At 40.7% G+C, this 18,054-nt stretch overlaps 1 protein-coding gene across 2 annotated transcripts in view; it reads left to right on the forward strand.

Moving 5' to 3' along the window:
• The window catches only part of LOC124589659 (serine/threonine-protein kinase NLK-like), a 443,634-nt gene that overhangs the window by 419,995 nt on the left and 5,585 nt on the right, over positions 1-18,054 (forward strand). Inside the window, exons 8-9 of one of the 2 annotated variants that reach the window (XR_006976165.1) lie at positions 9,976-10,177; positions 17,577-17,791. Coding sequence is in view for 1 of the 2 variants with exons in the window: in XM_047131572.1 (XP_046987528.1) it covers positions 9,976-10,177; positions 17,577-17,670 (296 nt within the window). In the remaining variant the exon portion in view is untranslated. The remainder of the gene's footprint in view (positions 1-9,975; positions 10,178-17,576; positions 17,792-18,054) is intronic. The other variant, XM_047131572.1, reaches the window with a different exon arrangement.

Here is an 18,054-nt window from a genome sequence, read left to right on the forward strand (position 1 = left end):
CGGGATACAAAAAGTAAGGATTATTGAGTCTGACCTTCAGATACACTATCGAGATTTTCTATCTCATCACAGAGAGGGACAGATGCCAGTCAGCCTTATTTGCATTGAGACATCAGGGAAGTCATTGGTGACATTTAATGCTAAATTTAACTTTCAAATGACTGTATTGTTTGCTCATCACTATCCCAAAAACTTAGGGCACAACTAATGGCAATGTACATAATAGAAAATTCTTCAATCCAGTGTTCATCACTATTTAGCCACTGCAGTGAATGTACTGTGCAACATTTAAAATTTGTTGAAAATGTCAGATGAGTAATGTTCACAATACTTTGTATTTTACAGATGTAAAGAACCATTTGCAATATTGTCAGCTCAGTACACCTGAAACTGGTATTCAAGAAAAAACAAAAAATAGTGTAACCACCACATACACAGAAACAAAAAAAGCTAATTTGGTATTTTCAGGTAATTAATGACTTCCCTGATATCTCATAGCAAATAAATCAGACTGCTACAATTTTTTTCTCCCTGGTGAGCTTGATAATCTCAAAAGTGTGTTTGAAGATCAGATTTGATAATCCTGACTAATAAACTACTGGTACTAGAACAATTTCAGACACACTGATACAGTTCTTCAATGATACGTGTAATTGGTTAACAGTACAGACAATATGTGTCAAAATATGCTTTGGCGTTAATCATTTCAGTCTTTAATTTTGACAGCTTTTCATTTCTGAAGGTAATTCTCTACTAGCATCCAGTTTAACATTGGCATTGTATCATTCTGCTATGCGGCAGCAATGTTTACATAAAGAAATATTAGGAAGTCAGAAGTTTCAGACAAAGGACCACTGTCATCATTTTACAGTGTTTGACTGACATTTGTTTTTCCACAAAAATGATAATAAAAATGCCTTACTGGGCCACTGTGGTGTTGCTGCCCAAATCACCAGTTTTATCATTTACACATTGTATCCTGAAGTCATTATGTCCAAAAGCTCACACCTCCAAAGAAAATAGACGTCAGTAGCTTCCAAAACTGCAGTGAATATACCAACTGAAGAAATAATGAGTTGCTCCTTTTAGTTGTTTGCAAAATGGCTACTGCAGTTTAGCATCTCAAATAATTACAAAAGGCGATGTGTGGCTTCTGTCGGCTTTGATACAACATGCATGCTTGTTAATGATGTCAAACTAGATGCTGATGGAATAAACTTAATGTCCTTTTTCTTGTGTACATTTTTTCCAAATTGGGCTTTGCAAATGATGTGCAATATCAGTAAATGAAAATTGGTTAAATTTTCGTTATTTATATCCAGAAAATAAAGATATTTCAAACTGTCTCTGATAAAATAGTGCATCTGAGTACAATTCCCTATGAAATATTTTCAATGTTTATTAGGTAATATCGCGTTTTTACATTTTGAGGCAGAATTCATATCTGTTTCGCATTTATCGCAAAGTGCAATTTTTTTCCAGACCTTGTGTGTGTGTGTGTGTGTGTGTGTGTGTGTGTGTGGTTCACATTCTCTCTCTCTCTCTCTCTCTCTCTCTCTCTCTCTCTCTCTCGTTAGCCCTCTAAGTGTGTGGTGTCATGGACAGCTCGGAGTAAGTCAGAATATGGTAATGTTGTGTTAAAACTATTTTGAATTACAATCATTGAGATCTGTCATTGTGAGACTTGAAGGGAGAAGTGCAAATGAGAGTTTGGGGTTTATTTAGTAGCTTTAAGTAGTCTTCGTGATCTAACATTTCAGTATCACCCAGCAAGGATTGAAGTACAGAAGAAAAAGAAGTTGTACATGGTGTGGAACTGAGTAGCTGGACCACCAGAACAATTTCTAAAGGTGACTGTTCATCAGCAAGATTTATTAACAGTTAATTGACAGATCCAACACAGTGAAAATGTATCACGGATCGACAGCAGCTGAAGCATGCGACTGAAAACTCAGCTTTTTCACCATATGTGTTACATATTGTCAATCGCAATGGAAGCTGGTAGATGGATACAATATTAACAACAAAGCCATCCATTCTGTCACCGTAAATACAAAATTAATTTTTGCATCCAAATCACCGTATAAACAGTACTCACTGTGGTGCGTTAAAGCGTGTTCCATCTTGTCACAAAGCCAAACCCAACAGTATGCTTTGTAATAGTTGTGGAACCTCCTGTGCACAATCTGAAGATGAGCTTGAAAAGATTCGAAAATTAGTTAATGAAGAAAATGTTATTTCAGAAAAATGACTGGTTGCAGTTTTCTTTATTTATATTGCATAAACGGTCACAGGTTCATAAACATCTGAAGTGGATAAGCTTAAATACTTTTTGTTTTTCGGCATGCATTTAGTATTGTTGAGAACATTGTTTCTTGCAATCTGGTTGCAGTCTAAGATGTTCTCGAACACAACTCAGGACAATTATAAGTACAGCAATGGTCAACAAGCCACAAAAATCGTGCTTTGATTTAACACACCTTACTGCAGAATCAACAACAGATTTTTAACCCCTCAACTGCCCATTTAGCAACTAAATACGAAGTGCCATGCGCCGATGTCACAGGGCTTTCTCGAACAAAACTCATCTCCTCAATCTTCAGGCAAGAGAACAGACCCGTGCTCTTGCCTGATTTCAAGCTGACTAATGTTTTCTTTGATATGAAGATGAGATTAAATGAGACTTACTTTGAGTTGCAGACAAGCACAATGAAAAGGCTATTATAGATGAGCTATCGAACGAAGCCTTCTTCGGAAAATAAAATGCGCTCACATTCGCACGAGTGGGCGCACCCCGTGCACCCGTGACTGCCACCTCTGGCCTCTGGAGTGCAGCTCTCTCTCACGTTGGACGAAAGCGACAGCCAGAGGTGGGGCTGGGGAAGGAGGAGTGGGGAAAGGCAAGGCTGCTGTCTGGCAGAGCGTGCAGGAATTAGATGGTGTCCAGGCAGGGCTGCCAGGAGAGGAGGGGGGGGGGGGGGAATGGGGAGCAGAAAAGGAGAGGAGCAGAGAAGGGGAAGGGATCAGTGGGTGTGTTGGCAGTGCACAAATGAGGGTGAGTGGACCCAAATAGGGATGAGGCGATAGGACAGAGGAAATGGAAACGGTTGGATGGAAGTTGTGGGGACAGTAGAGGATACGATAGATTGAGGCCAGAGTAAGTTCAGGATCAAAGAATGTGTTGTAAGGATAACTGCTATCTGGGCTCAGGGCCCTTACACCCTATTCTCATTCCTTCACAACCTCAACACCTCCTCTCCCATCAGCACCCCTTATCCTCTTCAACCCCAGCACGCCACTGTCTCTCGGATGTTGACCTCTTCTCTGATAGCTCCATCTACACCTGTGTCCCCATTAAACCCACCCATCATCAACAGTACCCGTGTTTCGACAGCAGCCGTCCCTTCCGTTCCAAAAAATCCCTCTCGTACAGCCTAGCCACAGGGGACGACGTATCTGTAGTGACGGGAGCTCCCTTGCTCAGTATGCTGAAGGTATCACAAAGCTGTTCACAGACTGACACTATCCCCCAGAGCGTACAAACAAATTTCCCACGCCATATCCCACACACCTCCGACCACCCACCATCCCCGAGGATCAGCTACACAGGAGTGAGCATCCCCTTCTTCACCCAGTATCGGCCCGGACTGGAACAACTGAACCGCATCCTTCGCCCGGGCTTCGGTTATCTATTATTGTGCCCTGATATAGAGGACATCCCAACCGAGATACTTCCCACACTTCATAAAATTGTGTTCCGTCACCCACCTGACCTCCGTAACATCATTATTATGCCGCTCGCAATCCCAACCCATTGACACAGAAATCGTATCCCTGTGGAAGACCTGGGCGAAAGACCTGCCCAGTCCACCCACTCAGCACTACGTATTACGCCACCCCATCAGAGGCCAGATTATCTGTAAGAAAGCCATATCATATATCATCTCTGCTGCAGTCAGTGCACAACTTTTTATACTGGTATGACTACCAACCAGGATGAATGGCCAGTGTCAAACTGTGGCCTAGAGCGAAGTGGACCACTCTATGGCACAACACGCAGCTGATGTTTGTTTTCACTGTGTGCTTCACAACCCAGCTCATCTGGATCCTTCCCTCCACCACCAGCTTTTCTGAACTGCGGAGATGAAAGTTATTCGTACAACACATTCTCCACTCTCGAACTTATCCCAGCCTCAATCTACACACCCTCCAACCGACAGTTTTTCTTCCCTCACCCCCGTCCAATCACCGTCTTTCCTGTTCACGTTCCCCCACACTCGTGGTGCGCTGCTGTCTGTCAGTGGACTCGCCGATCTTTTCCCCCTTCTCTGCTTCTCTCCTTTTCTGCTCCCCGTGCCTTACCTCTCCTGACATTGCACCTGGCAGCCTTGTTCTGCTGCCATCTTGGCCCTGCACTCTTCCCCACCCCATACCCTGCTATCCCTCCCCATTTCCTGCTCCATTCCCTATCACTGCTGTCATTTGTGCAACGCGTATGTTGTATCTGCAGTGGATAGCAGTCATGTATCGACGAGATTTGATTGCTCATGTGAATATGTGTGTGTGTGTTCTCCTTCCTGAAGAAGCCTTTGGCTGAAGGCTCAATGTGTAACAGACTTCCGTTGTGCCTGTCTGTGAGACAGGATGTAATCTTTACGTGAGTACCAATCTATCCTTTCCGTAATATTGTTGATATTCAGTGTGTATATGCCCCTGGACAGCTGGGAAATCCAGGTAAAATGTGAGAATTTTTTGTCTAGGTAAAACGTGGGGATTTTGTAGACTTCTGGAAGTTTTTCATTGTTTTAGTTTTCAGTTATTATTTTTGTAATTTTGACTGGTAAGAACTGATACACTAACAAATAATTTTTATTTAGCCCGCTACTGCAGAATAATACTATAGCAATAAACATAAACAGTAGAATAATACCAAAATAAAACTTTTTTAGTTGGATAGATAAAAAATATACTCACCAAGCGGCAGCAGAACACGCACTTAAAAGACTGTTGTAATAAGCTTTCAGAGCCAGTGGCTTCTTTTTCAGGCAGAAGGGTTGAAGAGGAAGGAAGAAGGGTGAAGGAAAAGGACTGGAGAGGTCTAGGAAAAGGGATAGATTTCGGGAAAGTCACCCAGAACCGTGGATCAAGGGAGACTTTACCGTACAGGATGAGAAGGAAAGACTGATTCGACCTGATTCTGTGCAGTGAAGGCTGAGGTGAGATTGGTGGCGTATTGCTGTAAAGAGTCTGCATCCAAACAAATGCCAAGGCTGTATGGGAGGAACATTTGACATGGAAAGGATGGCTTCACTGCACGTAATTACTCCACCAGCCTAGTTAAAATGCAGATTTCCTGGGCTATTGTGTCCAATTCTGGTACTGCTGACCCTTCCTCAAAAAAGGTTCAGAGCACACCATTCGGGTTCAGAGCACACCATTTGTTACTCAGTATTATCCTGGTCTGGAATGAGTTAATCAGCTACTTTGACAGGGCCCTGACTTCCTAAAATTGTGCCCTGAAGTGGGATCCATTCTGTCTGAAATTTTGCCCACCACACCTAGAAGAACTTTCTGTCACCCTCCCAATCTCCGCAACATTCTTGTCAGACCCTACGCTCCTTCTGCACCCATCTCCCTACCCTGTGGTTCCTATCCCTGTGACCGTCCCCGCTGCAAGACTATGCACCCTCCTACCTCCACCTATAATAGCCCTGTAACTGGCAAAACATATACTGTCAAAGGAAGAGTCACCTGTGAAACAAAACGACACGTCATATGCCAGCTATTATGTAAACACTGTTTGGACTTCTACGATGGCATGACTACCACCAAATTATCAATTACGATGAATGAGCACAGGCAGAGGATGTATATCGGCAACTCACAATATCCTCTACAACATGTCATTCATGACCTCGGTGCCTGTGTCACCACATGTGCCATCTGGATTCTTCTCCCAGACACCTGTTTCTCAGAACTCTGCAGGTGGGAACTAGCACTACAACATATCCTTGGTTCTCGCCACCCACTTGGCCTTAAGTTATGTTAATGTCTTCTATCTCATCATTTCTTCACCGTTAACTACTCTTTGCTTCACTCCATTTTAGTTTTCTACATCTTTCATTTTGTTTCCCGTCTATTTTTCATCGCCCACCTCTGTTACGTACAATGCACGTAGCTTTTCACTCCTATTAACTCGTGCACAATGTTTTAGTAGTAATTTCTGTCTTGCATATTACCCTGTCTTCCACCTTTAAGCTCTCAGGTTTTCAAATCTTGTCTGATGCAGTCACCAACACTCAGTCTTTCCTTCTCATCCCGTACAGTAAGTTTCCCCTGCCCCGTGGTTCTGGGTGACTTTCCCGAAATCTACCCCTTTTTCTAGAACTCTCAAGTCTTTTTCCTACACCCTTCTTCCTTCCCCTTCAATCCTTCTACCTGAAGAAGGGACCACTGGCTCTGGAAGCTTATTACAACAGTTTTTTAAGTGTGTTCTGCTGCTGCTGGGTGAGTAGATTTTTTTTATGTATCCAATTAAATAATTTTGTCAATAACTCAGGCCAACTATGGAAAAACTTTTTTGCTGAAAATATGTAATCTTTTTTTTTTTAGTGTGGGAAATCCCAATATGGTACTTAAAATAATTTAAAAAGAAGGTGTAATGAATGTAGATGACACTGGTAGCACTGCTGAAAAACATTTGCTGGCAAAAAAAAGGTCGATATTAGTTTTGCGTTAACAGATGGTGTTTTGTTTACTGTCAGCCTAACCTCACTTTGTTTCCTGTACATGTGCTCACTACAATGTCTAATCGTGGTTGTAAAAACTCTGCTGACAGTTTTTGTTATATAAGTGGTGAATTTGTGATTAAAAAACACCAAAGAAACATTACAGACTTTGTGAAAAAGGTTTGTCACCACATACGATATATTATGTGTGTGTTGAAGATCTGAGATAATGGTCGAAAAAGAAGAAAAAAAAGCCCTTAGATTTGCTGTTCCTATGATATGGAGGGAGCGAAGAAATCATTTGAAAAACAAGAAGATAGTAAGCTACCCTAACCTACCGTCTACCATCCAACCAGTAGGGCATGGAGTAGATTTGCTGGTTCCTGAACCACCAGATGATTTAAATTCTATTCCAAGAGATGTATTTTCTTATGTACAATCAGATTTACATGAACCAGATGATGATGAATTCCACTGTAATACAGAAAGTCTAGAGCCCAAATTGTTTACTCAGACTGAGCTTAACGATTTGGTCAGGGATCTGGGCTTAACAAAAGGAAATGCTGAATTGCTTGGCTCTAGAGTAAAAGAAAAGAACTTATTGGCAGTTGGAACCAGCATATACATGTATAGAAAGAGAGAGCAGCAATTTTCCAAGTTTTTTCGACAAGGGGATTTAGTGTACTGCTCAGACATTCCCAGTCTGATGAAAAAGGAAGACTGGAGGCTGTTTATTGATTCATCCAAAATTAGTTTAAAGGCTGTTTTATTACACAATGATAACATGGATGCATCTATACCTGTTGGACATTCTGTACATATGAAATAAAGCTATGAAAATCTAGAAATAGTGCTAAATAAAATAGGCTATTCTGCTCATGGTTGGATGATATGTGGCGATCTAAAAGTAACACGCACGCTCCATGGTCAGCAAGGTGGCTTTACCAAATTTCCATGTTTCTTGTGTGACTGGGACATAAGGGCTTATCTTCAGGATAATAAACACATTGGAAATTTTGTTTGGGATGGTTGAAATAGATTGCAACTTGTTCAGTTGGTTTTTGTTATTAACAAAATGAAGGAACCTAGAAATATATAAGAATATTCTATATTGTGTGACGTCAGAAAAGAAAGAAGTGTGAAATGATTTTTTATTGACCAATATGATTGAAGTGTTGGCTTCTTCACCTGGGCCATACAAATACATGAAGCAAAATATGCTGAATTTCATGATATGTGAACATGTTTACATCTGTACCGCTTTTGTGATCCAGTTACCATGCCTACTAAATGAAATTTAGACTTCAGTGTTTACATCATTATTTCACCAGCTGTATCTATGACATGTGTGATATACGGAACACCCCATGCATCTGCTGTTACACAGCATAGCACAGATTTATATTAGTGATTGGTTCACAACATCCCACAGTGCTTGAAGATGGCAATATGTCAAAATTGCAGTCACAATAAATAATATTCTAACAGCCAAAAGCGATAATGATTTCATTTAAAGATGTTGCCCATTTATTTGTTTCTACAGTTACATCCCCACAAAAAGACACATGAACCATTTTTCTGCACGTATCTAAGGGCATTAGTTGTTGAGAGAAATGTCTTTTAACCCCAGGACTGATGCCACTAGAACCAGAAAATGAAATTTTGGAAGATTTATCGTGATTTATTCCCAGTTTCCATGATTTTACCTTTTGTTTTTTAGAAAACACTTGCACCAGTTGCTGCAAAATCTCTGTCACTCTCTGTTTCATTTGTGTCACTGTCAACACTAGTGTCATTTACATTACTTGTCTTCATTATCAGAAATATCACTTTCAGAAACATCTCTGTCACTTTTACTCGATAATAATATTAGAAAAGGAAAGTTGTTACTCACCATATAGCAGAGATGCTGAGTGATAGGCACAACTGAAAGATTCACACAATTATAGATTTCGGCCATTGAGGCCTTTGTCGGCAAAACACACACACACACACACACACACACACACACACACACACACACACACACACACACACACGCAACTTGCACACACGTCTGCAGTCTCAGACAACTGAAACCACACTGCGAGCAGCAGCACCAGTGCACGATGGGAGAGGCGACTGGGTGGGGGTAAGGAGGAGGTTGGGTTGGAGAGGGGGAGTGATAGTATGGTGGGGGTAGCAGACAGTGAAGTGCTGAAGTTTAGACAGAGGGCAGGAGAGGAGGTGGTGAGGGGAGGGGGGGGGGGGTAAGTAACGGAAAGGAGAGAAATAAAAAGATTGGGTGGGGTGGTGAAATGACGGCTATGTAGTGCTGGAATGGGAAGAGGGAGGGGGCTGTATGGGTGAGAACAGTGACTAACAAAGGTTGAGGCCACATAGGATGTATTGCAGGGAAAGTTCCCACCTGTGCAATTCAGAAAAGCTGGTGTTGGTGGAAAGGATTGAGATGAGGGGTATCATGTTTGGCAGCGTGTTCAGCAGCAGGGTGGTCCACTTGTTTTTTGGCCACAGTTTGTCGGTGGCCATTCATGCGGACAGACAGCTTGTTGGTTGTCATGCTTACATAGAATGAAGCACAGTGGTTGCAGCTTAGCTTGTAAATCACATGACTGGTTTCACAGATAGCCCTGCCTTTGATGGGATAGGTTATGTTAGTGACTAGACTGGATTTAGGTGGTGGTGGGAGCATGTATGGGACAGGTCTTGCGTCTAGGTCTGTTACAGGAGTATGAGCCATGAGTTAAGGGATTGGGAGCAGGGGTTGTGTAAGGATGGACGAGTATATTGTGTAGGTTCGGTGGATGGCGGAATACCACTGTAGGAGAGGTGGGAAGTATAGTGGGCAGGACCTTTCTCATTTCAGGGCACGACGAGAGGTAATCGAAACTCTGGCAGAGAATGTAATTCAGTTGGTCCAGTCCTGGATCATACTGAGTTTCGAGGGGACTGCTCCTCTGTGGCTGTGCACTTTGCAAATCTGAACACTAAGTTTTTTGCTGAGCAAACCTAAATTAAACCTGTCTTGAAGGGAACGTGTTACCTTGATGTCGAAAAAATTTTTTGGGGTTGCTTCCAGTTGTGGTAATAAAGTGTGGAAGATAAACAAATTTGTATCAGCTGGACTGGTTTTAGGCACTCTGCTGATTGTACCTTTCTTGTTACTGAAATGCGGAAAGTAGCTGACAAATCAGATATTGATTTTGTCATGGCAGTAATCCATTATTTTGTTGTTTTTTGTTGCCAGGACAAACGAATAACAGTTGGTGATGCTCTGGCTCACCCGTACTTGGACGAGGGCCGCTTAAGATACCACTCCTGCATGTGCAAGTGTTGCTACACGACTCCGGGAGGCCTCAGGCAGTACACACCGGACTTCGAGCCTGTTGCACCCCACAGCTTTGATGATCTGTGGGAGAAGAAGCTGACTTCTGTTCAGCAGGTCAAAGGTTAGTAAATTAAAATATAAACATATTGTCATTGATTGAATTTTGCAATACTTATGTTCATGACATAGATAACTACTAACAAATTTATTATAATTTCTATAAAAGTACACAAAATTGTGAAGAATAGTTCACCTTATCTGCGGGCATTAACATCACCAGTTTCAATAACCGAGTAACTGCTCTGATGCACTTGTTAAGTATTTTTGTGACCAGTGTGGTATTTTATCTTGTTGGAGAGATGGACAGGTCATGAAGGAATGGCATTTCCAATGTTAGAAGTTAAAAACTGGCTTTTATTTGTACTGTAGAAGTTATTGTACATAATTTCTTGAAGAATATATTTCAGATTTTTTACCGAACACAAGTAGAACATGTCACATACTTCACATTATGCAACTGTGTTTGTTTGCTGTTTCTCAGCTTGATCACTCACTCAGTCACATGCAGTTGGGTGTACCGTGTTTTTTAGAGATAGGAGTAAACAAACATTTTTACCAAGGTAATAATCCACATCAAAGCCTCATTTACAGTTTTCTGTTGAAAACTGTCATTATGTGGTGTACTTTCTGCTGTAGACTGTAAGATACACTGCTCTCACTAAGGACATTAGCACTAGCCCACTTACCAAATGGTGGTTTGCTCTGCAACTGCTACAATCTGAATGTATTCAATTCTTGCATAGACCTGGTTATCAGTGTGATATGAATGACATTGTATTGTGGTACAATACAACTAAATTAAGAGAGAAATACTCTTAATAAAGAGGATTGAATCTGTTTGGCCATCTAGATTTAACTTTTCTTAAGGTTTCCTTAGATAAGCATCTAAATGCCAAAATGGTTCCACCAAGGTATTTATAGCCAGTTTCCCTACCTCATCAGTATCCAGTTAAGCTAGTGCCTCATAGAAAGGAGAGCTCATTAAAGACATAGTACAAACTTGGACTGACACACACACACACACACACACACACACACACACACACACACACACACTCACACGTGCCTATGCCCTTAGATGGTGCCCGCTGGACTCAAAATGCCAGTGCTCCAGTTCGGTATGTGGACAAGGTTGGGGTGGGGTTTGTGTCTAGTGGGGGTAGAGAGAGAGCTAGTTGGGAGGCAGAAAGAGGGGTAGAGATGGGTGGCTAGCAGCTCAGAGAGAGGCAGCTCGTTTGCCAGCTAGGGAAGTTGGAAGGAGGGATGGTAAGTGATTTACTGGTGTTGGAACCGAAGCAGTGGGGGCACACTGTAGGCTAATGTGGGGAAGTGAATAGGTAGGAGTGATGAGATGGAGGAAGGGAAAATTGTTGGGTCGAGGTTGTGGGAACATTGGGTTACCAGAGAAGCTGCTGGTGAAGGGAAGGATCCAAATGGCCTGGGTTGTTAAGCAGCCACTGAAATTAAAGCACATTATGCTCAGTTGCATGTTGTGTCTCTGGGTGGTCAACTTTGTTCTCGACAACAGTTGGTAGTGGTCATTCGTGCTGTCGGACAACTGGTTAGTAGTCACACCAATGTAGAAAGCTCTACAGTGTTTATATGCGAGTAAAGAGAGAAGTGTCTCCGTGAATTATTAATGGAAACTACTCCAGTGTTCACTTGGAATGATTAGTGAAAACCAAAATCTGGATGGGTGGGTCTTGAATCTGCTTTACATGAACAGAATTTCCTATTTCTCAATTAATTTGCATTTGTAATAACAGTCAGTGAAGCCTAAACTGCTCCTACGAGAACAATATTGTCTGCTATTCCATTCATTTGTGAATTGCATCAGTATCAAACTATTAAGAGAACCCAAGTTTATTCCTTCAGTGAATAGTAATAATTTGCCAAATTTGCCTTTCATTTGTCGTTAACAACCTTCAACAGTTACATAACCGTAACAAAAATATACTGACGAGCTGAAATATTATGATCACTGCACACCGCGATATCGAATGCTGGTCGGTAGAGTCGCAGCCACGTGGCGTGCTAAGGAATGTACATAAGCAGAGAGTCCTAGTGATGATACCTGGGCTGCAAATGGGGAAATTGACTGATATAACAGACTCTAACAGAGAATGCTGAATATTTGTATTTAGGGTTTGGGATTTCCCATTTCTCGAAGCAGTCTCATAATTTATACTGCAGCATGCTGTCTTATGTCTTCTCCAAAAATAGGAACACCAGTCCTGAGTCTTCCAATATTTTTACATTATTTGCCCAAGTGCAAAATAAGATCAGTTGTTTCTCCTTTTTGTTTTTCTTTTTTCCCTGCGATTCTGCAATAACTCCAAACCTCTTTTTCCAGAAATATTTCAAAGATATTTAGGTAGAGTGTAATGAAGTGAACTGCCTATTATCGTGGTAATAAAGTTAACCCCCATATAATCAGTACACTTGATCCTTTTACCTATTTCCTTCTTTAAATAGTAGTATTTAATTCTCATTCCTAGTTTTCTCTTCACATCACTCCTAGGATTCTAAGCTGTATTCAGTGTGCTCCATAGGTCCCTGCTGCTGCCTTTATTGCTTTTGTAGTTACCTGATCATCTCCAGGAGACTTCCTTCCTTTCATTTATTTCAGGGCATTTTCTGCTTCTGTCCAGGTAATTGATAGCACTTGTTGCATGGCGTTTCTCATTCTCCACATTCAATAACTTTTTCAAATAAATCTTCTTCTCGTCTGTTATTCCTTCTACGGTGTGCATTCAAGTTATAACAGCTGCAGTAGCCCCCCCCCCCCCCCTCCCCCCATGAACCAAACACACATAAACTGTGGAACTTGTGTCACTTCCAGTGTAATCTCCCTGCAGTATACACATTTTTCACAGTGCCAAAGCAACAACCACATAGTGTCCTTCATCATTGGAAAGAACTGAAAGTCTATGTTGTATCACACAAATGGAGAAACAAATATTTATATATCCTGTTCTCGCAATGAAAATGTCGCCATTCTAAGTATCAAAACCAGTCCTCCCTCTTGCCACTGACACTAGAATTTTGTGTGTCTTACAGTGTAGCTGTCTCTGTCACACATTCGCAGTGAATGCAAGTGTATTTTAAAACAAACTGCATTTTTCTGTCTGTTTACTGTTCTGAGAAACAAAATTGGAGGTGTTGTAACTTGAATGCTTGTCGTGTGCCTGTGATGACAATGATTCCTTTCTCTGTTTAGATTGCCTTTATCTCCTCACTTTCTGATTTCATACTTTTCAGTATATTGTAACTATTTTCTGATTTCTTCTAGTGCATATTTCAAATTCCTGGCTGATGGTACCACAACTTTTCTCTTTTTCTCCCACAACTCCTTTTACTTGGAATTTCTTATCTCTTTGTTTCTTTATATCTGTGTGGCTAAATACTTTGATGACATAATTGACTATTGATGTTTTGAATAAATTCCATTCTTCAACATTTCCAGGACCATTCTTGGAACATTTTGTCTTACCAAATTTTAAATGGCTCTCATTATTCTCATCTTCTTTCAGCTTCTTTTTCTTTATCCTAGGCATTCTTCATCATTTTTAGTTCATAGTCAAAAAGTGTTTTAAGTTTTGGATCACAGTTACATCTAGTGATCTTGTGAGTACAAATTGGGAATGAGATGGCAGCAAAAAGTGCAGTTGGAAGGGGAGTCGGGCAAGGCTGTTGCCTCTCTACAGTACTGTTAAACATATATTTGGAGCATATCATTCAGAAATGTTTGAGGAATGTAGGCTGTTGGTAGGAGGACAGAATGTATTCGATTTTCGGATGATGTGGTGGTATTGGCAGAGAACGAAAAAACTGTGACTGGAATGTTAAAAAATTTAAATAAGGCCTTTGAGGAATTCAGAATGAGAATTTATAAGAAAAGGACAAAATGTATTGCAATAAGTGCAAGAAAAGTAAGAACAACTATAAAGTTGGGACAGGAAGATAAAGAACAAGTTAGTGCTTTCAAATGTCTGGTAAGCATTATTAGGGATGACGCGAGATGTAATAAGGTGGGAACCCGTATAGCAGTTGCCAAGAAGGCATTTATTAGGGAGAGGGTACATAGACAGGGACATGAGAACAAGACAGGTGAGGTGCTTCATGTAACGTGTCACTATATGGAGCAGGGGCATGGATACTGAGAAAAGAAGAAGAAAGAAGAATAGAAACGTTTGAGATGTGGATATGGAGGAGGATGGGAGGGATAAAATGAGTGGAGAAATGAGGAGGTATTGAGAAGATAGGGAGAAGAGAGAGAAATTTTAAAGCTAATCAGAAGAAGATAATGCAGTTGGCTTGGACATTGGATGAGAAGAGATTGTTTACTGATGGATGCTGTAGAAAGAATTGTGAGTGGAAGAAAAAGAATAGGACGCAGAAAATACCAGATGGTAAATAGTATAAGAGTAGGAAACTACTATGAGAAAACAAAGAATGACAGGACTGCAAGGAGAGCTACAAGTGGATCACAAAAATATTTCTGAGACAAGAATGCAGGAAACTTGCTGCTTCAGTATTCATAGTTCCATAGGCTCCCCATCACTAACTCACCACCAGACCTGTTTGTTCCATCTTCTGCATTCAAATTGGTACATCATCATGACATCCTCCTGTTGTAGCTTTGTCTCATCGTTCCAGCCTTGTTGAGATGCATATATTTGAATTACTGTGAAGTTGGTGTTCCCAGTTGTTATTATAGACTTGATTATTTTGGCACTTATAGAAGTAACATCAGTGACAGTAGCGATATTCGTGTGGAGTACCACGCCTACTCCATTTTGAGCCTCCTTTCTTTGGCTGTACTAGTAGAACTTAAAGTAGCCCTCAACAAATTTGTACTAGTATATTTTCACTTTGGTTCAGTGGACCTAAATGTATGAATCTTCCTCCTCTTTGTCAAATCCAATATCTTCTGTCTATCTGCAAAGATTGTCACATTATTTTTATGTTCATACCGAGTGTTGTTTCTTGTAGTTCTCGCAATTCCTGGATATCTACCAGACTCAAGAGGTTTATTATTCTTTCCCGGCACAAGAAGTTGGGTTCTTTTTATATCTGAGGCTCACTCTGTGGTTGAAAGCAATACAAATAGTTATTCTTTAGCTGTTCTTGTAAGGCTAATGCATCAGAGTATTTTCTGTCTGGGTTGATTCCCTTGGCCTACAAACATCCCACTATGCCACAAAGCCTTGATTCTTTTCTTCATTAGTTCACAGTAAGATAGGGTCTGTGTGCATGTCATATTGGGTATTTAACTGACACTGCTGAATTGTAGGACACCGTTAGGGGCCTCACAAGGGGTGGTCAAATCCAACACGTTGAAAATTACCCTGGGAGAATACACCAAAAGAAATGTATGGTCGAAAAATGTCGAAGTTGCTTGTTTTTGCTGCTTATAACTGCAGTTTTCACAGCCTTTCCAGCCTAGCTGCATATCAGCATCTGTGGCAAGAGAGTGTAGCACCGCATGCCACAAAAATCCCAGGTTACACATATGTGAATTTTGATAGCTATATCATACCAAAAACATCATGTCTAATTAATTTTTGAACAACATGCTGTTCATGTCGACAGCTAAACTGTTGCGGATGTAATTCTTACGAAGATGACCAGCAGAGAGAAAAAAATGAAGACGGTATTTGATGTTAACATTACAAATAAAACCTGTCGGTTGGTACCTTAATTTGTTGAAATGAAATATTTCTTGCACGTAGATAATTTTATAAGAATTGCTGTAGCATAGTCCTCATGATAATTTTCGAATAATATGTTTCAGTAACGGTGTAACAATTCCTTGTTTGTTCCCTGTAGTCATCCCAAAAATGTTAAATGTCTGTTGAAGGATGAAAACAAACATTTTACATCGGGCATACCTGATAGAAGAACAATTGGTGCTTTCAAGCACTTCACGGTACTTGTTTGATTTAGACAGAACTGGGACGGAATAAGAAACTGTCCCAGCTGCCGTGCTGTGTACAAGGTATACTCGACACAGTTTGCGAAATGTAGTGATGCAACTGATAATTCATAAACGATTGAAGTTTAAGGATAATATCCCACTGATAAAACCTGGAATGGTAGAGGCTTATAGGAAATTATATTTTCTGGTAGTTTTCTGAAAAATGCTTTCTACTGACAAAAAAATCAAGAGATTGAATCACATTAGTAGTTCCAGGTCTTTTCATCGTCCTCAAAGACCGAGATGTCGTCATGTCCAGACCGAGAATCCCCCAAAGGCAATGAATTACATTCTGAAACTTGTAGGAAGACATTTTGAATATAATGTTAGAAATTATTCTTTCCAATTTTTCCAGATTTTGATAGTGGTTGCAAGATTTTCACAGCTAAACAGTCCTTTTTTCTTTAATTTTTGGACCTAATTTGCCTTGAGGTTCCTAAAGCTGCAAAAGTTCCTAAGGCTGCAAAAACAATAATCCCCTGATACTTACCACTGACATTATTGTATAAAAATGTGTCATAAAGCTGTAGTAGGGGTGTACATTTCTCCAGCCACATGGCCATTGTCAGTTTTAAACATAAAAAATTGTACAGTGTGTCCTAACAGCTAAAATTTTTACATTGTATTTCTTTACTCTCGTGTAAACTTATTTGCAGTTAGCCATATCTTTCACACAAAAAAGAATAGGTTATTTAAATAACTTTTGAGGTAGGATTGTACGAAAAATAAGTTGGGCAGTCAGAAATGCCTATTTTCTGGAGGTGATGGGGAAATTTTGTGGTGTGGAACCACATCCTTATCGTTGGTGACGGATATTAATTTTCAGTCTTTTAGGGGAGCTGGTTGCATTTTGTTGTACCGGTGGGTGTTAGGAGGCCAGTGCAGACGAGGGTTTCGTAGGTGGTGGGTGGTGGGTCGGGTCTCTGGAATGAAGTGTGTAGGGCTGAGGTTAGTGAAAATTGTGGCTGCAGGTATTTCCAGTTCTGCACTCACCTACTTCCATCCCATTTCGAGTCCTCTGTCGTCATCTTCGTCGTGACAATTTTATTCTGTTTGTATTTCACTCTGTGATGTTTCCTCCCCCGTATCACAATTTGCTGCTGCCTACATCGTGACAATCTGTCTTTGGCACCGTGTTTCTCTCCCCCTCCCTCTTAGAGCCCTCGCAACACCCTCCCTTCTGGTCCCCACATCCTCGATCACCTCAGATTGCTCCATCCTAATATACCTCTCGACCCAGTTCTCAGCATCTTATTCCGTTATTTTTTTATAGGTGTATTATATTGTTCTGTAACCGTGCTGTAACAGATGCTGTTTATCGGAAGGAAATGTAGGCTTGCTGTGAGCTTTTTCTTTTATGTGGTATTAGTGTATGCATTATTTCTTTAGCTAAGTGTTGAAAATATATATGATTTACTTGTCTTTCAGGTTATATTTAATTATTGTCAATTAATACCTTTTTTTCCTTTTTTATTTACAGAGGAAATGCACAAGTTTATTGCAGAACAACTGAATACCAGTAGAGTCCCGTTGTGCATTAATCCTCAATCTGCAGCTTTCAAGAGTTTTGCCAGGTAAGGCTGCAACCACAGCCACAAGAGGCAAACATCTGGAGGGCCTTCTCTTCTCCTACTTCATCCCTTCCCCGATAATGATCGATAAAGCTCTATGTCGTACTCCGGACATGCTGAGAGGGTACAGTCCACACCTTCCTGTACTTACTATACGTTATTCACGTGCAGGCAATGCTCGATCAGCTCCCGACGACACTCGCTCACGAGTATTTGTCCTCGGTTTGGCAGAATCCTTCTTGTCTTCTTCTTTGTTTGAAAGTTTACTGCTAGGGCAAAGAGAAAAAGTTTATTCTGTGTTCCTTTCTGAAAGTTGAATCGAGGGTTGGCTGAGCTGTAAGTTTGTGTTAAGAGATATGTTGTAAACTGCAGATAATGCAGCATGTG

This window comes from Schistocerca americana, unplaced genomic scaffold, assembly GCF_021461395.2.
Source record: "Schistocerca americana isolate TAMUIC-IGC-003095 unplaced genomic scaffold, iqSchAmer2.1 HiC_scaffold_72, whole genome shotgun sequence".
Classification (NCBI taxonomy): Eukaryota; Metazoa; Arthropoda; class Insecta; order Orthoptera; family Acrididae; genus Schistocerca; species Schistocerca americana.